Raw genomic sequence first — 23,798 nt, forward strand, 5'->3', positions numbered from 1 at the left:
GGAATGCAGGAAAAATCTGTGTGCAGTTTAACCAGTTATTAAATCACAGAGATCAACTTTTCTTCTGCAAGAGAAACTCGAGTACAGAAGAGGAAGCTGTGACAGAGATGGGAAAGTCAAATAAAGTGAGACGAATATGTTTTAAAAAATCAGACTATTTTTTAATATTTAAATGAATCTAAACTGATTTTAAGTTCATTAGTATTGGTTGAAGTAGCAGAAGTCAAACTCATGATGAGATATTCAGTCCTGGGATCTGATCGAATGAAAAGTGACAAATCACTGCTCAGCACATTACTGCATTACAACACAGCCAGAGATATTACAAGAAATAAGGTCGCATCAATAAATTACAGAACGACACAGAGAGCACACACTAAATGTGGGGTTTGTTTTTCACAGTTCACTCCTGAGACATTCAAATCCACCTTAAATCCAAACTGAAGGTCGACTTGTTTTATTTATGGCACCACCTCATCGTTAAGACAAAATAAAGAACAAAGCAATAGCTGATCTCTTTCATGCCACCTATCTGCAGCACAGAGCAGGCAGCAGATAAACAGTAAAGCCTCTCATGGACCGAGAGAATGAAACAGAAGGAGGGGAAATGGACAGACCAGGACCAAACACACAACAGGCTAAAAAGTTACAAGCCTGTTAGCGTGTGAGGCAGACACGGTGATTTTAAAGAGGGAGAGCGATGGAAACAAAGCTCTTGGTGTGAATCACAGGCTCAAAATCTGTTAGATTAAACAGTCAACACTCTGCTTAATTCATTCCACAAAATAAAATAAAAAGCTGACATATGAGTTTTACCTTTGTAAACAAAAAAACAACAAAAACTGTCCCCAATTTATTTCTGTGTGACTGGAGCAGATCATTTTGGGACAACATCCCTCTCCCAGAACTCCACCACTGTGTTCTGTGTGAATAAATTAAAGGTTTAGGAGATTTGCAAATCTTTGCATTCTGTTTTTATTTTTAAATAGATATATCCTCAAAAAGATACATATGAAACATAATCTCTACGGACTGCACGTTCATGTTGCAGAGAAATTACCTCACAAAGCTCTCAGGTAACAGCATGAACGCAGTATTATATTGAAAGCTGCTCGTTCAACATGAGCCAGCAACAAGCACTGACTGTTACAGAAACTGATGAAGTTTTTCTGGAAGATAAAATAAATCTGTGGCTTGAAAAAAAAAAAAAAAAGGTAAAATGATGTTTTGCTCTGGTAGAAAAAAATTCTTGCTGTTCAAAATGTTACGCTGGAGTAAAAAGCCGGCCGTGAAAAACAACAAAGACTGACACACACACTTCACTGGACTGCCTTTAGCTTTGATGACATTGAGCATTTGCTGTGGCATAAATGTAATAATGTAACAAGCTCATGGAAGGTCATATCATTCATTTCTGTCCAGAACTTTTAAATTTTACAGATGTGAGAGTTTGACCGCGATGAAAAGTCTTCACTAACACATCCCACAGATTCTCAGGGGCTCAGCAGAAAATGCTGTAACTGAGTACATTTAGGTGGTCAGCTGATATCCTGAACCTGGACTTGACCAACTGAAGCAACCTCACATCATAACACTCACACATAGGGATGCAACGATACCAATTTTTTCAAACCGATACGATACCGATACTTGGATCTGAGTACTTGCCGATACAGAGTACAAAAACCGATACTTCTACCACACACACACACACACACACAAATGCAATGAATTGGAAGACAGGTTTTATTTTATTCTCTGCCGATAAAAAATAAAATCTTAATAAAAATGACCACAAAAAAATTTTCAAGTGAAAAATAAGCACTTCTGTTAAATTATTGCAGAGTCTCCACATTGTAATTTAACAAAATATCACTGAACTATTGGCACTGTCTCGAGCTTTCAGAATAATAAATAAACACTTCTGTTTATTTATTATATTTCATATCGCAGCTCGAGTATGCTGAGAAGACGGTGCAACTGTATTGTCTGAGTACTATGGTTGTTTTATTGTACTTTTTATATTTTACATTTATATTTATTTTGCATTTTGCACCAAGGGAGTGGCACTCCAATTTCGTTGTACTTTGTACAATGACAATAAAGGCTATTCTATTCTATTCTATTCAATCCTATGTTTTCCACGACCGGCATTGGCTGGTCATCCAGAGCGATAAAATGAGTCGAGCCTCTGTTATTTAAACTGCCTGTGGATTTTCTCTTGACATTTTTCATCGCTTTTCCAAAACCTGAGTTAAAGTTGGCTGTTCCACACTGCTGACATTTTGTTTAGCCTAGCTACAGCAGCCTCCAGTTTCTCTTTTTTATCTGGAGCCGCCAGTCTCACTCGCCTAACTCTGTGCCTGTTTAGCATGGGATGTCCCCCTAGTGGCCAATCTAAAAAACTACAACAGAAATTACAAGCCACCCTCTGATTAATGAAATAAGTTGGTATCGGTTCATGGTATCGGTTAACTTTTACGAGTATGAGTACACACACATTTTACAGTATCGGCCCCGATACCCGATACCAGTATCGGTATCAGGCACTAACTGGGCATGATGAGTGCATCACTTCATTCTCTTCTTGGCTGATGTAGCTACAGGGTCAGTCTGGACTCAGACCTCCTGACCTTTATCCATCGCTCCAGAGCTAAATCTTTATTCTCACTTGGAAACTGACATCTTTTTTCCCCAATGATCTTTGCGGGTAAATGTTTTTCTTAATCTCAGCCAGATCCTTAGTTGTTTGTGACTTCTTCTCTCTGACAAACAAACCTGTTAGGAGGAGAGCTTTTCAGGTGTGGTTTATCTGTCTAACAGACACCTGGTTGCCTTAAGTCTTAACACAGCCTTTAGCTGGAGCAGCAGCAGCTCTGGTGTTCCTGAGAGTTTTGAACATGGCTGCAGGTCAGTCGTGTTTCAAAGGAGCTCGAGAGGCGAGTAAACAGACTTAAAGTGGAACAGCATGCTTTGAGTTGTATATACCAGTGAATGGCACAAATAAAGCTCAAGCTGTAAGGCTTCTTGTGTGGGCAGCAGGGTCAATTAGGTGAGTTTGCTTTGTCAGATATTTGTGAGATGAATGGGTGAAAACACTGAATCACTTTCTCTGCAGACATGCGGTTAAATTCCCCGTACAGCATGCTGTCATGGTCTCCATACATGTTCTGATAAAACGCTGTCTCTGTGGAGTCTGGCTGCAACGAACACATTCCTGTAATTTGATGCTGGATCAGAAAGAAACACTTTGTATTGATGGGACAAAATATTGACACACAATCTTTGTCCTAGTTTCAAAGAATGCCTGCCAGCAGTTTAGATTTTTGTTTTCACAAAATTTGAAGAAACCTAAAAGTAAAAAAAGAAAAGAAAAGAAAAGTTACCACAAAGATACTTAAACTAAGTAGTACTACGGGTATTTTCCCACCTGCAGTGTTTAGTCCGTTTAAATTGAACTCTGGTCCATTTTCCCCCTCGGTGTGGTTGATGTGTGCAGATATGAACACAGTAATTGGGGGAGACCCAAAGGACTGCATCGGGACCCTTTGGAGGAGGCGCTTCACTTATGGTGTGAATGTGATCCAACCCCAGTCTGAACCAACTACCAGGTGTTACAAGTTTCAGCTAAAAAAATGTCCCGTAGCCATGTTGGCTTTATATTCTCAATGCAGGAAGTTACTACAGATAGGGCTGGGCGATATGGCCTAAAATTCATATCGCGATATAATTTGAAGCATGTGCGGTAACGATATATATCACGATATATTCTTTTCTTCTGTATAATGTATTTTCCGCACTATAAGGCACACTTAAAATCCTTTAATTTTCTCAAAAATCGAGAGTGTGCCTTATGTATGAATTCTGGTTGTGCTTACTGACCTCGAACCGATTTTTAAAAAACGTTTTAGTACAGCTTTGGTAAGCCGCACTGCTTGATGGATTGTCAGAGTATTACGGCTGCCGTAGTGAGGAGCTTCGCGGAGTAATCTGGGTCCAAAACTCCGTCAGCTTCAGGTCCCAAAGTCAAACGAACACTAAGAGTTAAAAACGGTCTAAATTCTTTCATCTTTAATTAAATCATCAGCGTTGCTGCTTTGTCGAGTGTAACAATTAAGTTTAACATCCAGGCATCCATGAAAACAGAAGTTATTAAATTTAACGGAGTTAGAAGTTAACAGGAAGTTAGCTCGCTAGTTTACACCTAAACATTTCATACCATGTTCTGACTGAGAGATTTTTGAAACTAATTCAAACGTACAGCTCTGCTATCACTTCCAACATAAATGAAGACAGAAAACTAAACAGCAGTGACGTTTGCAGGGTTACTGAAGTTGGACTACCTGCTATATAATGTTGTGCTACATGATTGCTAGCAACACAGCTAGGTTAGCATAACATTAGCACAGTGAAGCTGGAGGATGAACGCTAACTTTTTCTCCACTTGATAAAGCGCAGTTTTTGGCTTTCCCCATATTTCAAAAGTGCTTCATCTCTTTGCTGTGACTGTCGGCATAATTTGCAGATGATAAGGATTTTAGCCGCTGCGATGCTTTCGACCAAAACAGGCGCAGCTTGATGACATCATCAACATGCGCTATCGCGATGGAGCGATATAGTCAAAATCTCTATCGTTGGCCAAATTTATATCGTTTCTATCGTATATCGTTTATATCGCCCACCCCTAACTACAGATGAGCAAAGGTCTGTCCAACCAACAGCTAGCTGTTATATTAGCGACCTTTAGCAGGATAATTTAAAAAAGAGCCAGAGTAGCACTCTGTCAGAGCAAAGGTTAGAGATTAAACATCTGAGTACAGCAGCCAAGGACTGATAAGACACAATCCTTCAATCAAATGTGTTTCAAAAGAAAAACATGTCTAATAGTAAGTGCTGCTCAAAGTTACTCTTCTTGCCTGCTTTGTGAAACAGATGTTTGTTGTTAGGTTTGTATGGAAAGCCTGTTCTTGGTAGAATAAGAACATGCCTCAGATTTCTGGAGAGGCGGAGTTAGCACTGTCGGAAATTTCAGAGTAAGAGATGGTTCAGTCTACTAGCAGATCTACTACAGATGGCTTTGTGCTTCTGGCTCCGTAGTTTAATGTTTAAGAAAAGAAATGAGTAGCCAAGTGTATTTAATCAGATATTTAAAAACTTGCAGCCCACCCAAGTGTAGGCTATTATAACAGTTGCTGTTGCAATGCAGTGTAGCACCACATGGTGGCGTCTCTTGTCTCATGACTGGTAGGTCACGCCCTTTTTGTTCTTCTTCTTTTATTTTGTTGATATTTAAAATAAATGAGTACTTGTGGAAAGTTAGAAGTCGCTCATTCGCTATCCACCTGCACACCTCTGCAGCTGGCTTCATCTCCACCGCACATTACACTATGTGAGTTCTGGTGAGAGTGAGACGTGAGTTCAATGCATTACCAGCAGCTGTGAGGGCGCCAACCATAAAAGCATCTCACGACTTTTACCTCTTTGTTTCCCATAATTTCACCTCTCTACTCTCATCAATTATGCATTTTGTTACATTAGCTTCATATGTAGATGTATAGATAGATAGATAGATAGATGTATAGATGTATAGATAGATGTATAGATGGATGTATAGATAGATGTATAGATGTATAGATAGATGTATAGATGTATAGATAGATGTATAGATAGATAGATAGATGTATAGATAGATAGATGTATAGATGTATAGATAGATGTATAGATAGATAGATGTATAGATGTATAGATAGATGTATAGATAGATAGATGTATAGATGTATAGATAGATGTATAGATAGATAGATGTATAGATGTATAGATAGATGTATAGATAGATAGATGTATAGATGTATAGATAGACGTATAGATAGATAGATGTATAGATGTATAGATAGATGTATAGATGTATAGATAGATAGATGTATAGATGTATAGACAGATAGATGTATAGATGTATAGATAGATGTATAGATGTATAGATAGATAGAGAGCGAGAGAGATTTTAAAGTATAAATCTTCAGAGTGTCTAACACGATCTATCAGAGTAAAGTTTAAATTCTGAAAAGTAAATGTTGAAAAGGAGAAATGAACAGAAAAAATGTATCTGGTATTTATTTGCATAAGTTTCCGTCACATGCAGTTACAGGCAGTAGCTAAATAAACAGCAATTTTCTCAGCATTGATCAAATAAATAGAAATGAATAAATCAGGAGCAAAAGTTGGTCTGAGAGAAAAGCTTTGAACAACCAAAGCTGTCAGCCTGGCTCACCTTGACATTTGGCTTCCTCGTCGAGAACCCTCGGTACCATCCTGAAAGAAAACACAAACAGCAGTGACTAAGACTGATGAACAAACACGGAGATGGTGAAGAGTGAAGAGTGGCCATGACTCAGCAGCCTGAGGGAACGTGCAGAGTGACTTTGACTTTCCAACACAGATCTTTGTTCAAGAAATTCTGTCTTACAGGAAGTGTTTTAATGGAAATATACAGCTAACTAAAAAATGAAGGTAATGGTAAAACTTGAAATTCCACCATTAACGCAGCACTACAGCACAACACACATGATACGAACTTATTACATAGTAGTAATATGTAGTTATTGCCCATAACATGGGTCTATTCGCCCATACACATCCAAACGTTTCACACAAAATAATAAAAGAGGTTGGCCTCCAGTTAATTCACATTTTAAGAAAAGCAAGAATCAAACTTGTAGTTTGACTCTGCAGGTTTAGTATGGATGGAAAAGGATCGTGCAAATCTCAAGTCCTCATTCAGTCAAAGCCTTTTTTAGAAGTCAGGTTTGTTATTCAGCTGCCATCTTGGCAGTACCTATGGGCCATCATCACATAGAGAGCCATAACATGAACTTTACTGGTACTGGGGCATTAACTGCATAACCATTTACAAAATAACTGAGAAATACGTGAAAAACTTTACCACAAAAAAATCCCCCAACCCTCCCGTACCCGATGTTATTCTGTCCGATGGCTTCATTCATGGTTCAGTACAGAGTGTCAGTACAATCATCCCACCAGAGCAAAGAGGAAAGGCCATGCAGCACATAGAGATTATAGGTCTACCTGCAGCACATTTAAACCTCTGTAGTACAAACGTAATAACATGATTGGCTTTTTGGGGGGAAACAGAACATTTTGAGTGCCGTGTCTTTGATTTAAAAAGAACAGTAGCCACGGACATAAATGTGCAGACTGAAGGTCTTCAGCTAATGTGTCCACACGTCAGCTGATGCTTCTGAATGTTCCTGACAGTCAGTCAGAGACTCTGACAGACTGCTGTGAAGGACAGATGTGGTTCACTGCGCTCAGCTGTGTGTGTGGATGTGTGTGCTGTGGAGTCTTTGAAAGGACTTTCATGAGAAGTTCTGACAATAAAGTCGAATATCTGCTGAATCTATTATACACACAAACCTGTTCACACTGAACGAGTTTTACCCCTGAAGGCCTCGAGTCATTCGTGCAAACTGTTGATGTCGTCCATGAACTTAAGCCTGTGTGAATGTGCTCGGATCATAACTTCTAAAATAAAAATTCCCCTGCAAAGTGATACACCCTATGATAACATCAGAACCATACAGTATCTCTGTCATTACAGCCTTTTTGTCTGCAAAATGCAAATGCTGGCTGAGCGATTTGGTGCAAAAGGCTTTTGCTGCTGTACTGGATGGAAATCTAATGTGGAGAATCGAGATCCCAAGTACAGAATAGAATAGAATAGAATAGAATAATCCTTTAATTGTCCCACAAGGGGAGATTTGGTACAGGATGAGATCTCATGTGCAGGACCAGCCCGTTCTCACTCTCGAGGCGTAACATGGTGACGTTTTGTCACGTCCCGCGGCGTTCCTGAGGAGCGCGAAAGGAGACCTTCCGCGTTGTTATGGTACGTGCCGGTTTATGAATGAAATCCAGTGGAATGACGCTCCCGCAGTAATAGACGTTCCAGCCCTGTATTGTAGCCCAAAACCTAACCTTATCCGTAGGCCTAACCATAACCTTATTCCTGACCTTAACCAGGACTTTAGTGACGTTAAATAGCGTGTTTCAAAGCGATTTGAAGGAAAAGAGTGAACATGTGTAGGATGAGTCCAGACGGTTCTCATATTTCCTCATTTTTCCGAGATCGTCATTTAGGAACGTGGTGGGTAGCTGAAAACGTAACATGTTGACGATTTGTCACCTAGCGTAAAATGTTACGCTTTGGGAGTGAGAACGTGTGCAGGACAGCATGTAATTGTAGGCTCCACATTATTTAAAAACAACTTTTTTAAAAGGTCTTGATGCACGCTCAATAGTCCAGGTAAGTAAATCCACAAAAGTTGATTCTGTTCATCTGGACGAACCGTTTTCAGTGGAAGAAACGTTCATGATCGAGTAACTGACCTCCATTTACCTTCAGTGGTGCTAGTTTCAGTCATTATGCAAAGTCACCTGCAAAGTCACCTGGATGTAGGGATGGGTACCGGTCATGATGGCACCGGTTCTGACATAAACGGTAGTAACCAGACCGAAAAGCAGCGCACATTTCGGTGCTTTATTTTCCTGAGCTGTGACACACTTTAGATTCTAGCCAATCATTTTACGTTTCCGAGGATAGTAGGCGGGTCCAGGTACGTACGTTCTTTTAGAGCAGAGCTACAGATTAAAAATGCCCAAGGTGAAGCGGTCAAAGTCTGGCTGTACTTCACAGCAAAAGATGCAAACTCAGCAGCTGCAACAAGTGCTTTAAGCTGATACTGTGATACTGTCAAAGGAGGTAACACCTCAAATCTGATGAAACACCTGGCGACGCATAGCGTTTTTTTAAAAAGCCGAGAAATGCGCCGTATTTGATAGCTTGCTGCGAGACCTCACACCGAGCACATCTACTGCGGGTGTGCTGCCTGTTATCGGACCCGGAGTTAGCAACATCCCCCAAAAACCTGAAGAGGAGAGTCCTGGCCCCTAGCCCTGCCAGTGTAGCAGAAATGATGAGGATGATGATGCAGCAGCAGCCGTTCTTCTCTGCGTGAGTAGCTTAATGTTGTTCGTGTGTAATTTACGTTGAGTAGGCTAACCACGTTATTACATTAATGCATGTAAGGTGAACTAGCAAACACCATCATAGCTACATGCGGCTGTCTTCTTGTTTGATGGCAGATACTCCCTTCACCCTGGACAAAAAGGCTAAAATGACCAAAGAAAAAGTGGAAAACAGTTAAACATGAGAGGTTTTTGGATAAAGTTTGTGTTTTTTCCATTGTTTAAGCTGCTTCCAGCCAAGAGTGATACCATATATGCCCCATAGCTGCAGAAAAGGCTAACATTGTTATCTTTTTACAAAAAACAGCTGAACATGAGAGGTTTTTGGACCAATCTTGTGTTCTCCATTCTTTAAGCACCGGTTTGAGCACCGTTTAAGCACCGGCACCGTTTCAAAAGTACTGGTTTGGCACCGGTATCGGATAAAACCTAAACGATACCCATCCCTACCTGGATGAGTGACGAAACGTTTTTCACACTGAAAACGTTTTGGGGACCTTTTTAAAAAACTTTTTTCAAGTACTTCAATCATGAAATTTTAACACGAGTGTCCTGGGACTGTCTCACTTTTGAAGCCAGCATTATGTGACTATGTTTTTTCTGCATGGAGGCTGGTGCTCGCTCAGGTGTTTGAAGTAGAAAGCTCTATTTAGTCTATTTCTGTCCGTGATCTGGTTCAGAGACTGGTTTAACACTTCTTCTCTTACCACTGTATGACCTACAGGACAGTACATGCCCGCGCGCGTGACAGTGATGGACCCCTTTCTTCTTCAGGGCTCAGAGCACACCGCCGTTCTTTCCACATGGACGGACATTCATCAGATGCTTCTGCGGAGCAGAAAGCTGCCATGAAAGTTGACTCGACTTGGAGTAAAATCTTAAAATTGCAGGTATCCAGGGACTAAATATGTGCAGGAGAAGCACCCAGACATCCTCTTAGTCAGTGGGGACATCATTTGTCTCCAGCCAAGTGGAAACAAAAATGATTGTGCCTCTGGCCGTTGGAAATGTGAGGGTTGGGTGGCGACTGTCTGTCAGTGACAGAGTGAACCAAAAGCAACATTTATTTACATCAAATGATGCACATTATTACTTTGACCTTCTTAGACTACCAAATGCACACAGCTAGGAAGGCAATTCCTTGTGCATTTATCAGAGCAGACATCACCTGAATCGCCAGCGTGTCTCCAAGACAAACACTTTCAACAACAGCTCAGAAAATAAAGGAGAAATTTCCTGCAAGACTACAAAAAAACAGAACTCATCATGAAACCCTCGCAGTGAAACATCAGCACATGTTCCAGTGCTGTCCAGCACATCAGACCCTTCAACTTTCATCACATCTCCTTGTAAAATCATGAGATCCATTTCTCCGCAGCTTCCCATCATCGGATCTGAATATGGAGGAGGGCTTAATTGGCTGAGTAATTAATAACCAATCAAGATTCATTTATCACCCTCGTTATGACGGCTGTGTTTACTCCCCAACCTCTCATCTATATGGTAATCAGTCATGGGCTGGGCCAGCAGCGCCTCGGCCCATTCGTAAGACCTGACGTAGTGTGTGTGTGACAGAGAGTAAATTGACCACATCTGTAGGGGATAAGAAAGAGGTTTGAGTGACAAGGGAAAACATTTGGATGAATTATAGCGGTGGAAACAGCGTCTACAGAGCCGGTGTTTATCTGTGGCACATGGGTGCACGTGCAGGTGCATATACAGTAATTTGAAATTATTACCCAGCATACTCTGAAGAAGAGCAATCGTCTCGCCTCCTGCATCTAAACAGCTCACAAAGTGGTCATTAGAATAATCATTTTGCACCGTTACCAAAATAATTACCAATAAAATTCCCTGTAAAACACTTTTGTCGAGTTAATGCATGTTCAGTCTGCACTCATTATCAAAACTGCATCACGCGGTGGATGCAGGTTTCCGTCAAGCTACAAAATCAGTCAAATATGAGTGTTAAATGCTGCTGTAACCCTGCAGAGCACACCTCGAGGTAGTTAATGAAAAAGAAGTTGCTTGTTGATGCAGTAACAGCACCCATGAGGCTGTTTTTCTTTGTCATTTTGACAGGGATCCAATAGACGTGCGAGCTGCAGCTGAGCCACCAATCCACTCCGTGGGAACACAGCCTCCTCAGTTTAGACAACACCGGCGCTATCCCACCCAGGAAAAACTCGCTGAAAAGAAGCAGAGAAGTGGCTGAAACGTGATGTCAGCTATTAGCTGTTAGCCGCTAGATCCGGAGACCTGAAGCTGTTCTGTGATTACGCAGTTCTTTGCACCGATCAGGCTTTTGAGTTGGAGATCAGAGTCCACGGAGAAATTCAGGTTTCCACAAAGCTTCTGTAAATCCATAGGAGAATGATCTTCCATTGCAATGGATGGTGTCGATTGGTAGGCCCACAAAACCAGGAAGTTGATTTCAGTTCTCTGATAAAAAAAAGTCCTAATCCCTGATCCTACGAGTCTTACCCAGTAGATAATGCTCGGTTCTGTAGCCGATGTAGATAAGGTACCCAGTTCTTGCTACCTCTAAATCTTACAGGTGTCTTTCCTGCTAACCCTGATAAAAAGTAACTTTAATAGCCTTGCAGATCAAATCTTATCAGCTCCACCTGTAGTTCTGCTACTAATCGTGGCACTTGGTGATTCTGGGATGGTTTCAGCCTCGACAGCAGGCTCCAAGGAAAGACCACGGTGAACGTCCATGATTTAGACTTTAATTGCAGTAAATTTTATGAAAGAATAGAATAGAATAGAATTCAACTTTATTGTCATTGCACATGCACAGGTACAGGGCAACGAAATGCAGTTTGCATCCATCCAGAAGTTCTTTAGTGATATAGATATATTACAATATATATTAGCAATAATATAGATATGTAAGTATATTACAGAAATGGGTCTATTATGGTATGTTATAATGTACACGGTATGAAGTATGTTATGAATATTCTATAACTATAAGTATGTACAGGCTATGTACAGGATATAAATATGAAATAAAAAACTATACAGAAAGCAATTTAGTACGAGCAAAATCAAGTAGTAAAAAGAGTAAAACTTGAAATTCTGAATCAAATCAAACGACTCGGAGCTTGTTTCATTATTTGTGTGGTTGTGTCTGTGGTCACCCATCACCCTGCCCATCTGTTAATATTTTTGTTATATATGGTTACAGTTACAGTACTCATATTTTTAAAGGTCTTTAAAAAAAGTCCCTTTTTGACCTTTTACTATGAACATTTATGTCTAAAGTCACTTGTTACTGTGACGGTTGTTCATCTCTACTCCAACTCCACTGTCTTTTCTGTAGCCGGGGACGGTAGTTGCTGTCTGGATCCTTATGTAAGATAATTTATTTTGGACTTTTAAAGGATCCACAGCATCCCTGTCATGAGTCCGCATTTCGAAAAAGCTCTGAAAACAGCATCCAAGAGTTAGAGGTGATTAGAGCTTCTGCAGCAGCACGGCTGCTCTTCTGTGCTTCTAACATTCAATTTTTGATTCAGTTTTATTTACACAGCACCAAATCACAACAGCCATCACCTCAAGGTGCTTTATGCTGTAGGGTAGACCCTACAATAATACATACAGAGAAAACCCAACAATCATATGACCCCCTATGAGCACTTTGGTGACAGTGAGAAGGAAAAACTCCCTTTTAACAGGAAGAACCCTGTCTTTGTGAGGCCGTTTTAATACTTTGTATTTATATGTTATTGTGTTGGACTTATTGGACACAAAAAACTTTGTCTAGATTTACACACCCTTCCATTTTTCCATTTAAATGCTCAACCATCTGATAGGTGCTGCTTAACCAGTGGAAATCAGGTCATTTTTTAAATGTACATCTATTAATGCTTGCCTGGCTCACCCATGCAGACTGTCACCACCTCAGTGTGTTTACAATGACATCAGTGGTCACTCTGGAGGGGGCTTTCTAAGGCTGTGGTGTTGGCCTTTAGAGAAGTGAAAGAAGCCCCCCCTCAGTGTGTTCTGGATTTTCTCCAAAGTGTCCAGAAAACAAGATGGTTTTCTGGAAGATTCTTCATTGCCCTTGTGTTGAGCCCTGTCTTTGTCTTAGGCTGGTCCAGCTCTTTAAACCAGGTCACTTTTTGCTGCACCTAAAAAAGCCCCACAGCCTGCCCGCCTGTCCCCTGTTACATCCTGGTGCCACGTCTCTCTGTGTCTCGCTGTGTGTCTCTGCGAGTTTATGCTTTCATCTTTACATCCTCTTTTATTTTGAAGGTTCGTTTCAAACTGCTGCCTTTTTTCCTTTCCTTGCCCTACTTATTACCTTGGTTGAGTTCGCTCATGCTGTAACATCGCTCTCACCGGTGTTTGGGTTTAGTTTTTCTTCCTCGATCTTCCTCGCGTTGTCTGTTGTAGTTTAATTTCGCTCCTGTTTCTGGGTTAGATGCTCCTTACTTCTGGTTTACTCTGTCTTTTTGTATTTGGGTTCCTTTGATGGTTTCCTGCCACCTCAGTGGAGCGTTGAGACTAAACCTAAGTGTTCAGCCTGAAGGGATTTACTGCAGCCTCACAGCAGTGACATTGAGAGAGAGAATAAAACTGACATATTTTGATGTATAAATCACAATGTGGATATTTTCTCATGGCGAATGACTTTTTGTTCATCGACTGTGTTTCCTAACATTTAGTCTGCCTCTAACTGCTCTGATAGGTCAGATACAACCACTGGCATAATAACCAATCAAAGCTGAGCTTCCCTCCAGCTAATCACTAGCGCCTCTTCTTCTTGAGGACTCTGAGGAAGAACCACCTGTCCTCAGACATCCTGGTGAACTTCTATCGCTGCACCATCGAGAGCATCCTGACCAACTGTATAACAGTCTGGTACGGGAACTGCTCTGCCTCGGACCGGAAGGCGTTGCAGAGGGTCGTGAAAACTGCCCAGCGCATCGCCGGAGCACCACTTCCTGCCATAAAAGACATCTACAGGAAGCGGTGTCTGAAAAGGGCTGGGAAAATCATCAAAGACCCCAGTCACCCATCACATAGACTCTTCACCCTCCTGCCCTCTGGGAGGTGCTATTATTGCTAATATATATTGCAATATATCTATATCACGGCTAAAGCACTGCTGGATGGATGCAAACTGCATTTCGTTGCCCTGTACCTGTGACATGTGCAATGACAATAAAGTTGAATTCTATGCTATTCTATTCTATTCTATTCTATTCTATTCTAATCAAATCTGGTAAAACCCTGCTTTGCTAGATTTGGACCTTTTAACCACCACATTTTACCCACAGAATGACTCGTCTTCAAACGAGTGTCACATTATAACATCAGGTTATCTTCATGCTTAGCTGCTATTGGCTGACAGCTGCTCTCTCCACAGTTCCAGAAGTTTGCTTCAAAAAAAGAGAAATCTTACAGCTGAAGAGTCTCTCCACAACAATTAGCACTTAGCTGACTATGGGCTCTTCAGCAGCGCTGATAGTATCGAGAATAACATCACATACCTGCAATGGCTGCTGGCCCTCTAATCGAACTCTAATGCTTTCTTAAGTGCTGTGACTGTAATCTGTGGAGTGGACTTTGAGGATTGGACTCCAACAGTTCGGCTGCCACTTTCATGGCTTTGTCAATACATCCCCTGAGTTTCTGTCTGGGGGGGGGGGGCTACTGTGATGAAGCCAATTTTAACCGAGACCTCGAGTCCTCCTGCAGCAGCAGAATTAGCAATGATGGATCACTTCTGATCTTTGACCTCAATAAAAAACTGATAAATAATAAATAACACTTTTGTGTTTGTCGCTCTAAACGTTAGACTAGTGCATCTTCTAATAAATGTAGGTCCTGCTGTAGCAGCCTTTGTTTAGAGGGTGTTTTCTACAAATCTATTTACATGTTTAGTTAATGACCAAAGCTGCAGAGCGAGTTCTTGAGATTTCCTCGGGGATCTTGGACAAAAGTTAGCCCTGGTTTGCCCTGATAATCGCTACGTGCTACAGGGGAAGCTGTGATGCCAGCCTCTCCCACAAGGGCTCGGATAATAAGTCGTGTCCCTCGCCAGCAGGATTGCATTTCATAACCCGATCAAATTAGACGCCGATTGGATGCCAAGGAATTAGCTCAGCCTTGAATATGAGACTGCCTGGTCAATATGCATAGATGACAAGAGACGAGAAGTGTATATAAGAGAAACCAGAGGAGTGCAAAGGAAGGATGCTGGAGTTCAGAGGAAGTGGGAGGAAAATGAAGGCAAGTGCAGATTGTAGTTCCTCACAACAAGGCGGGTGAGGAAGTGAGCCCATCAACAGAATATTTCCTTCTCTGTCGATTCCTCTCTCCTCCTCTGGACATCTTCCCCTCGGGGTAAAGAGAAGCCTAATCAGCCCCTGGCACTAGATCGATGCTAGCGTCCTCCCCAGCTGTGGCTAATGGAGCACATACTCACTCATTATCTGCAAAAGACAACATTTTCTGGCTTCACACACATCCTGGCTTGAGTTGTTAATTTCTGTGAGTCAAACTAGAAATAACAATGGGAGAAACAGCAGCTAATAACTTGGGCTCTCATCCAGGCTATTACAGGCTATTTACACTCATTATTTGAGAGAACTATGAACGCAGCAATGAGTGCCACTTTGTTTTTACTGTGCACATTTGTGGCGACACAGCCGCCGCTGCTGCCGCAGCATTAATGTGAAGGCTTTTCTGCGTGGTGGCCTCATAAAAATCTGGAGGGAAATGGACCGACGGTGATTCACTGAAGCAAACAGCAGACTGCACCACTGCAGCTCTGAATGCTGCTTTTTTAACCAGAAACTAGTGGGGAAAATTACAAGTGTTCTCTTTTCAGATAACAGGGACTAAAAGGAGGGCCGCATGAAGAATATTAGAAGGGAGTGGACTCCTTTCAGTGGTTTTTTACAAAATTTAGGGAAATAAGATGGAGAGAGGGGGCTCTAAATCCTATAAATTAGGTTACATTCTCTAGTTAAGTACCAGTGAAAACAGTAGCTTAAACACAAACACCCACGAAGGTTATTTACACTGTTAAAGATGTTCAGTTGCAGTGAATGATCGATATGCTTCGGTATAAAGATAATAACTGGAACAGACTTGGAGTTGTTCTCAAAACTTTAACGGTGGTGAGCTGCTTGAAATGCTTTGAACAACCTACAGTTTCAGTTTTATTTCTATAGCACATTTATGCTGCAATAGATGTAGGCTGCCGGGGATTCCCATGATGCATTGAGTTTTTCCTTTCTCACCCACTATGTATTAATAGACCTCTCTGTATTGAATCATATCTGTTATTAACCTCTGTCTCTCTTCCACAGCATGTCTTTATCCTGTCTTCCTTCTTTCACCCCAACCAATCACAGCAGATGGCCCCGCCCCTCCCTGAGCCTGGTTCTGCTGGAGGTTTCTTCCTGTTAAAAGGGAGTTTTTCCTTCCCACTGTCGCCAAAGTGCTTGCTCATAGGGGGTCATATGATTGTTGGGTTTTTCTCTGTATCTATGAAGCGCCTTGAGGCGACTTTTGTTGTGATTTGGCGCTATATAAATAAAATTGAATTGAATTGAATTTAAAAGACCAATTTTACACCAAAGTGCGTCACACAAGTGCCGCATTGCGGGATTACAACAATAGAAGAACAAAGAAAATACAGAACAGTTACAGGTAACAACATGGCACAAGCGCGGACCGGGTAGAAGTTAAAATCAAATTTGTTTCGAAGGCTAGCTTAAACAGGTGGGTTTAAACATGATTTGAAGGATTGAATAGATTCCGACACACGGATATCAACCGGCAGGCTATTCCAAAGTTTATGTGCAGCAGTCGCATCCCGATGCCCCCGAGTCTTCCCTCGGGACACTGGTTGCACTAAGAGCCATTGATCAGAGGATCTAAATGCTCTCTTGAGGATATAAAGGTCAAGGAGGTCGATTAAGTAGCTGAGCGACAAGTTATTTAAAATTTTAAAAAAGGATTTTTAAAACGATACGGGATTTGACGGGGAGCCAGTGACGGTTGGCTAAGACAGCTGTGATATGATCATGTCTTCTGGTGCCGCTCATAAGACGTGCTGCGGCATTTTGGACTGGTTGGAGGTGTTGGATGAGGGAAAGTTGGAGGCCTAGATAAAGAGAATTGCAATAGTCCAATCTCGAAGTAATGAGAGCATGAATGAGCTTTTCTAGGTCTGTATGTCGCATATCGGGCTTTGCCTTGGATATTTGGCGTGGTTGGCTAACTGATAAGAACTCTAAAAATCTGTCTATAAGAAGAACTTTGTCCACATCACACATACATCTGACCTTTTCTTCCTCTAGTTCAGTTTTTAGGCAATAAATAAAACACTGTCGCTTTTGCACAATAATCTAGTAGAAGAAGATTTCATGTGTTATCTTTATTGGCTGGAAGTAGAAACAGAACGAGTCAAATTGAACTGGCTGTCATAACCAGAAGATTTTAAATAGTTTGTTTTTGCATGATTCACTTGTTAGTAGCTATGTTCATATAACACTGATTACTGTAACAGCATGGACTCATGCTTAGGGATGCTGGGAACATGGTACAGACAATGCAAGCATCAAGAACATAAAACACGTTCTCATCCCAATGAGCAACATACTCTGTGTTACGCGTTTTGAGTAGGGATGGGTACCGGTATCATGCCATGATGGCACCGGTTCTGACATAAACGGTAGTAACCAGACCGAAAAGCAGCGCACATTTCGGTGCTTTTTTTCCCTGAGCTGTGATACACTTTAGATTCTAGCCAATCATTTTACGTTTCTAAGGATAGTAGGCGGGTCCAGGTACGTACGTTCTTTTAGAGCAGAGCTACAGATTAAAAATGCCCAAGGCGAAGCGATCAAAAGTCTGGCTGACTTTTGACCGATGAAACACCTGGCGACGCATAGCATTTTTTTTAAAAAGCCGAAAAATGCGCCGTATTTGATAGCTTGCTGCGAGACCTCACACCGAGCACATCTACTGCGGGTGTGGTGCCTGTTATCGGACCCGGAGTTAGACACATCCCCCAAAAACCCGAAGAGGAGAGTCCTGGCCCCTAGCCCTGCCAGTGTAGCAGAAATGATGAGGATGATGATGCAGCAGCAGCCGTTCTTCTCTGCGTGAGTAGCTTCATGTTGTTCGTGTGTAATTTACGTTGAGTAGGCTAACCACGTTATTACATTAATGCATGTAAGGTGAACTAGCAAACACCATCATAGCTACATGCGGCTGTCTTCTTGTTTGATGGCAGATACTCCCTTCACCCTGGACAAAAAGGCTAAAATGACCAAAGAAAAAGTGGAAAACAGTTAAACATGAGAGGTTTTTGGACAAAGTTTGTGTTTTTTCCATTGTTTAAGCTGCTTCCAGCCAAGAGTGATACCATATATGCCCTATAGCTGCAGAAAAGGCCAATATTGTTATATTTTTACAAAAAAACAGCTGAACATGAGAGGTTTTTGGACCAATTTTGTGTTCTCCATTCTTTAAGCACCGGTTTGAGCACCGTTTAAGCACCGGCACCGTTTCAAAAGTACCGGTTTGGCACCGGATAAAACCTAAACGATACCCATCCCTAGTTTCGAAGCTTGAAAGCCGGTTGGAATGAATCTATACATGTAAATGTGTTTTATGTTCTGATCCTGAATCACTTTGGAAAACGTGACAGGCTTATGGTTACGGTCAGGACTGGAGTGGACGGCTGGAGCCGGAGTGTTTCATAAGGACCTGGAAAGTTACAGCAGTCGTACCAGTCGTGTATGAACTGAGATCGTACAACTTTGTTGCAGGGAACAGGACATAAATTGATAACTTATTATGTAATATCTACCTGAGTGATGACATACATGTTTTATCTTTGCAGAAAATAACTGTAAATTAGAGTTATGACTTCCTGCGCTGGCTGCTGTGCTGCTGGGAGACGCACTGTTTCTCTTCTCACCGTTTCTATTCTATATGCATGCAAACGCCTTTGAAGAGAAGAGCAAGATGCAAAGAAAATGCTCGCTCTGGGGGATATTTACCATGTTTACTGATGCTTACAGTCGTAACGATGATCAATGGCATCACTGCTGCATCAAACTTCCGCCCCCGTAGCATCTCACGAAGCTATCAATCAGGTAGAAGCCTTACCTTCGCATTTCTCCAGGATCTGAACAGTCTCCCCCACCTCCAGAGCCAAACCCTGAGTCACCGAGCCTCGGAAGTTGCAGATGACTGTGGAGAGAATGAGAGAGACGGGAAAAGATGAGATCCTAGGAAGACAGAGGAAATGATAACAGCTGCAGACGCTCTGACATTTGTCGAACATGCACGCGATGCAAGAAAAAGGTTACGGCATGAAAAGATTGGCGTCTGAACTTTTGGACGGCAACAGCTTATTTTCATCACAGATCAAAGGACGTTATCAAAGCACATAAATACAAAGCAATGCCCTCGTCTGCTTTCATCACTGCGTGTCTGTCCCATGACAACAGGGTGACGTTAGACATTAGAGCTCGACTGAGCACATCCAGGCCGTGCTGTACCAGGCACTGTTGATGTTCATATTCCTCATGACTGCTCCAGTACACCCAGTAAACAGCGGGCCTCACAGCTCATCCTGCTGATGCAGTCGGTGCAAGCGGCTCTGTTACAGGACTGCAATGTTAAATTGATCATCGGGAAATGATCAATTTAACATTGCAGTCGGGTAACCGTGCAGGTTAAAGTCTTAATCATGAGTAAACTGGCTAAGAGGGCAGCAGACATTATTATGAATATAACTATTATTCATCATCATCATCAACTTTATTTATAAAGCACTTTAAAACAACCACAGCTGACACAAAGTGCTGTACATTGGAACTGTAAAATAAAATTACATGAGATATAAGTAAAAACCAAATAAAAGAAGAGTGAAATCATTAATTAACTACTTCAATTAACCCTTTAAGACCTACCATAGAACCAAGGCCGCCAGAGCTTATATTATATGTTTACATGCTGTGGAGCCATTTTTGGGAGCATTTCAAGTTGCTATACATCAATACAACCATTACAGCCTAAATTTTAATAATATGTCTGCATTAAGTGCATAGTAATTACATAAATTGCAAAAAAGTGCAATAAACTACAAAAAATTGAAAAGCGTTTTTGTTTTTTTAACATATATTTCTAGTTAGAGAAATTTAAGAGGCTTATCCCTCAAAACTGTAAATACAAAAAAGTTGCACAAAATAGTTTCCCACCACAGGAAATTTATTTTGAGTGTCTTCATAGTTTTATTTTTGAAATACACCAATTTTTATACACTGCAGGAAAAACGAAAATAAATATTATAATGCAAATTTACAAAAAAGCAGCATATGCATCAAAATAAACTATTTCCAGCAGTGCAGTATGAGTCCTAAGCATCCCAGAAACCACACAGAAAGTCATAAAGTCAAACATAACTTTTAAAAACACCAGTATAGGCTCATTGAGGCCCTGATGGTAAAAAACTACATTTCCGCGAAAATGACGTCACTTCTGGTTTCAGGCAGGTCATGGCGGACATGTGATAGTTCACGCTGACGTCTATTCCAATGTAGGAAGTGTTATGAACAGCTGATCGGATCGGCAAAGCGTGTTTCTGGAATATTATGTTTTTGTTGCTGGAAGTGCTTTTTATGCAGTTTTTGCAAAGCTATATGTGGAAGGAAACTGTGACCGAGGACAAGCTGATGGCATAAGATGTAAGTACAACTCCTCCGGTTTCATGTGCAAAAAAAAATATTGTGCTAGCTCACGTGGTTGCAGAGCTACTGGGATTTAAAAATAGTTACGCAAAACAGAGCGTGCTGCTCTGACCGGTTTTAAAGGGTTAAAAACAAACATAAGAAGTTTAAAATGAACTCTAAAAGACACAGGCAGCCAGTGCAGAGAGGCCAGCACGGGGGTTATATGCTCTCTTTTTAGAGTTCCTGTTAGGAGTCGTGCAGCCGCATTTTGAACCAGCTGCAGACGTGAGAGCAACGACTGACTGACCCCCACATAAAGTGAGTTACAGTCCAGGCGGGAAGAAACAAAAGCATGGATCACTGTTTCAAGGTGCTGCCTCGAAAGAAAAGATTTTACTCTTGCCAGTCGCCTTAAATGATAAAAACTGGACTTCACCACTGCTCTGATTTGGTTGTCCAATTTAAAATCACTGTCCAACTTAAAACCAAGGTCAGTAACAACAGGTTTAAAATAGACTTCCAGGGATCCTAAAACAACAGAGGAGGACTCACAGGGACCACTGGGTTAAGGCACAAATGCAGCTGTAATGCTAAAAGATGCTAGCACAGTCTCCAGGTCACGATGTAAAAATGGGTACAGTTCAAATCAATTTCAATGCAACTCTAAGAGCGATAGCGTCGACCACGAGGCTCTCGTCTGTGTAGGTGTTCAGACAGGAAGCCACAGGTGTGTCTGAACGCAGAACAAGACGAGATCTTAAAACTGTCTTTGTCTGTTTGTCTGCTTTGATAAAGGCTCTTTGTTTTTAAAGACTGTCCATCTTTCCCATTGAGTCTGTGGTGAACTGACCATGAAGACAAAGACAGCTTTAAGACCAAGTCGTGCTCGCGCTGGACAATCATGCTTTCTGTCACCAACCCCACTCTTAGTCTCCAAATTTAGTCGCAACGTGTCATCTGTGCATGCCGTTTGCAGGTCTCGCCATCAGTGCTGTTTTCCTCTGCAGGGCTCAGGCGTCGCACTTATCTGCACATGTTATTTTGTTCCTGACGTTGTTAAATTAGGACTTTTTAAGAAAAAGAATCACAAGATCTCAAAATGATGGAAACCACGAAAAAGCTGTCAAAAGTTGCAGATATGGTAATAATGTTCCCAACTTATTCATGTCACAGCAGGGTTGAGAGCTGTTGCCGCCTCGGAGCAAACACATAAAAAAGACAGTGAAAAGTGAATTTTTACACACAGCTGAATTAACACAGCGCCACATCTGCAATTCAAATTTCAGCAAATCTTTAAAAAGGTCGCAAGAAAACGAGATAGCACCTTTAAAAAGACCACGAGAGACGAGTCCAAGGCTTTAGTCATTTCTGCTAATGCCCACAAATCCTTGACTTTGAAGTAACGCTGTTCTAGTCAAACCTGGGTGCAGGGAGGAGGTCGGTTTGTAATAATCACTGTTGTGTTTCCCAAAGACACAACACAATACCTTGTATTGCTGTTAGGTGGAGATATGGAAATTTTTAAAGGCTTTTCTTCTTTGCCATACTTTGAGACAAACAGCTGATAAATCAGATGCTCGCCAAAAAGTTGCCACCACTCTGCAGCCTCACTCGTAGCGGTTCATGAACGAGTTCTCCACCTGTGAGAGGCTCTCCAGCTAGCAGTGGACCAACAGGACAGACGGACGACTATTACCAGCTGCAGTTCAAAGATGACATTGGATGACATAACCCTTTTAGAAGATTGTTACGGAGCCCCGCAGGGGACATGGGAGAAAAAGAAAATTAAGACGGACTTTTGTGAGATCTCGCAAAACAAACTCGGGATCTCGCAAAAGTTTTAGCTGCATTCTTCGGGGGCCGCCAGCTCGAAGCCGACCGGGAGGCAGTGTTTCCAACTTAGCGACTTTGTCGCTATATTTAGCGAGTTTTCAGACCCCCTTAGCGACTTTTTTTCTAAAAAGCGACTAGCGACAATTCTGGCGACTTTTTCTGGTATTACTGGAGACTTATTTATGACGACTTTTTGACGTGAAAACGAGTATCGCTTTTACTCTCAACAGGCAGCGGTGCTGCCTGGGGCACCTCACCCGTGCCAAAGCGCTCCCAGGCGGAGGATAGTCCTCCCCCAGCTGCTATCAGGGCAGGTGATGTTCACACCTGTGCGTCCAAACGGCAAATGAATCGAGCGAAGCCGCTGCTCCCGAACTGACTGTAACGCAGTCAGTCCTTTTACTGTTATGCTGTTTTGTGGATCACAAGGTTTAAACTACTTATACACACACACAAAGTAACTCCACCATAGTGCCAATTTTGGGTCACTTTTGCCGGTCCAAGCCCGGGTAAAGGAGCAGGGTTGGAATTGTGACATTAAAAAACAATAATTGCTAAAAGAAATTTAATTTGTAGTTCTAAATAAACTCTAAATGCATTTAGGACGTTTTTTACTCACTTTATGTCTCTTCCACGATGTTATTTCTCTCTCCAACACCGTAGATTACATTTACATTAGCATGACCAATTATGCAAATTAGGTGATGACACCATTTGGCGACTTCTAGCGACTTTTAGGACAGCCAATAGCGATTTTCCTTACTGAGGAGTTGGCAACACTGCCGGGAGGTCGAGGCACGATGTGCCGGGAAAGCGGTGTTCCTCCCGGCTGTAGTAGGTCTTGACCTCCCGTTAGCTTCGAGATGGTGGGTGTCAGATCTCCGAAAACGTGTGATGTCTTGTAAACCGAGCAGATATCTGACGTTTACACAACTACATTCACGTCTCAAAATATCTTAAAAGTGTATTTTGTGACCCAGAAAGAGTAATATTACAACTAAGTAGCTGCCGCCATTGTTGGAATTCAACTTTTGTTTTGCGAGATCTCGCAAAATTCCGTCTTTATTTTTTTTTCTCCCATGTCCCCTGCGGGGCTCCGTAGATTGTAATCTGAAGGAAATGCTTAAATAAATCAGCTACCGTGCACACAGCAAACTGTAGTTTGAGATGCAGACTGCAGTCTGGTACTGTGGCAGCGAGGACACACAG

At 41.7% G+C, this 23,798-nt stretch overlaps 1 protein-coding gene across 3 annotated transcripts in view; it reads right to left on the minus strand.

Moving 5' to 3' along the window:
* Window positions 1–23,798, minus strand: part of LOC102797476 (dedicator of cytokinesis protein 3-like) — a 304,843-nt gene that overhangs the window by 178,972 nt on the left and 102,073 nt on the right. For all 3 annotated transcript variants that reach the window (XM_087841103.1, XM_087841105.1, XM_087841104.1), the window contains exons 2-3: window positions 19,189–19,272; window positions 6,269–6,309 (exon numbers count right to left, since the gene is read on the minus strand). In XM_087841103.1, coding sequence (XP_087697229.1) covers window positions 6,269–6,309; window positions 19,189–19,272 — 125 coding nt within the window. The remainder of the gene's footprint in view (window positions 1–6,268; window positions 6,310–19,188; window positions 19,273–23,798) is intronic.

The sequence above is a fragment of the Neolamprologus brichardi genome, chromosome 5, assembly GCF_056152115.1.
Source record: "Neolamprologus brichardi isolate AB-2024 chromosome 5, ASM5615211v1, whole genome shotgun sequence".
Taxonomy (NCBI): domain Eukaryota; kingdom Metazoa; phylum Chordata; class Actinopteri; order Cichliformes; family Cichlidae; genus Neolamprologus; species Neolamprologus brichardi.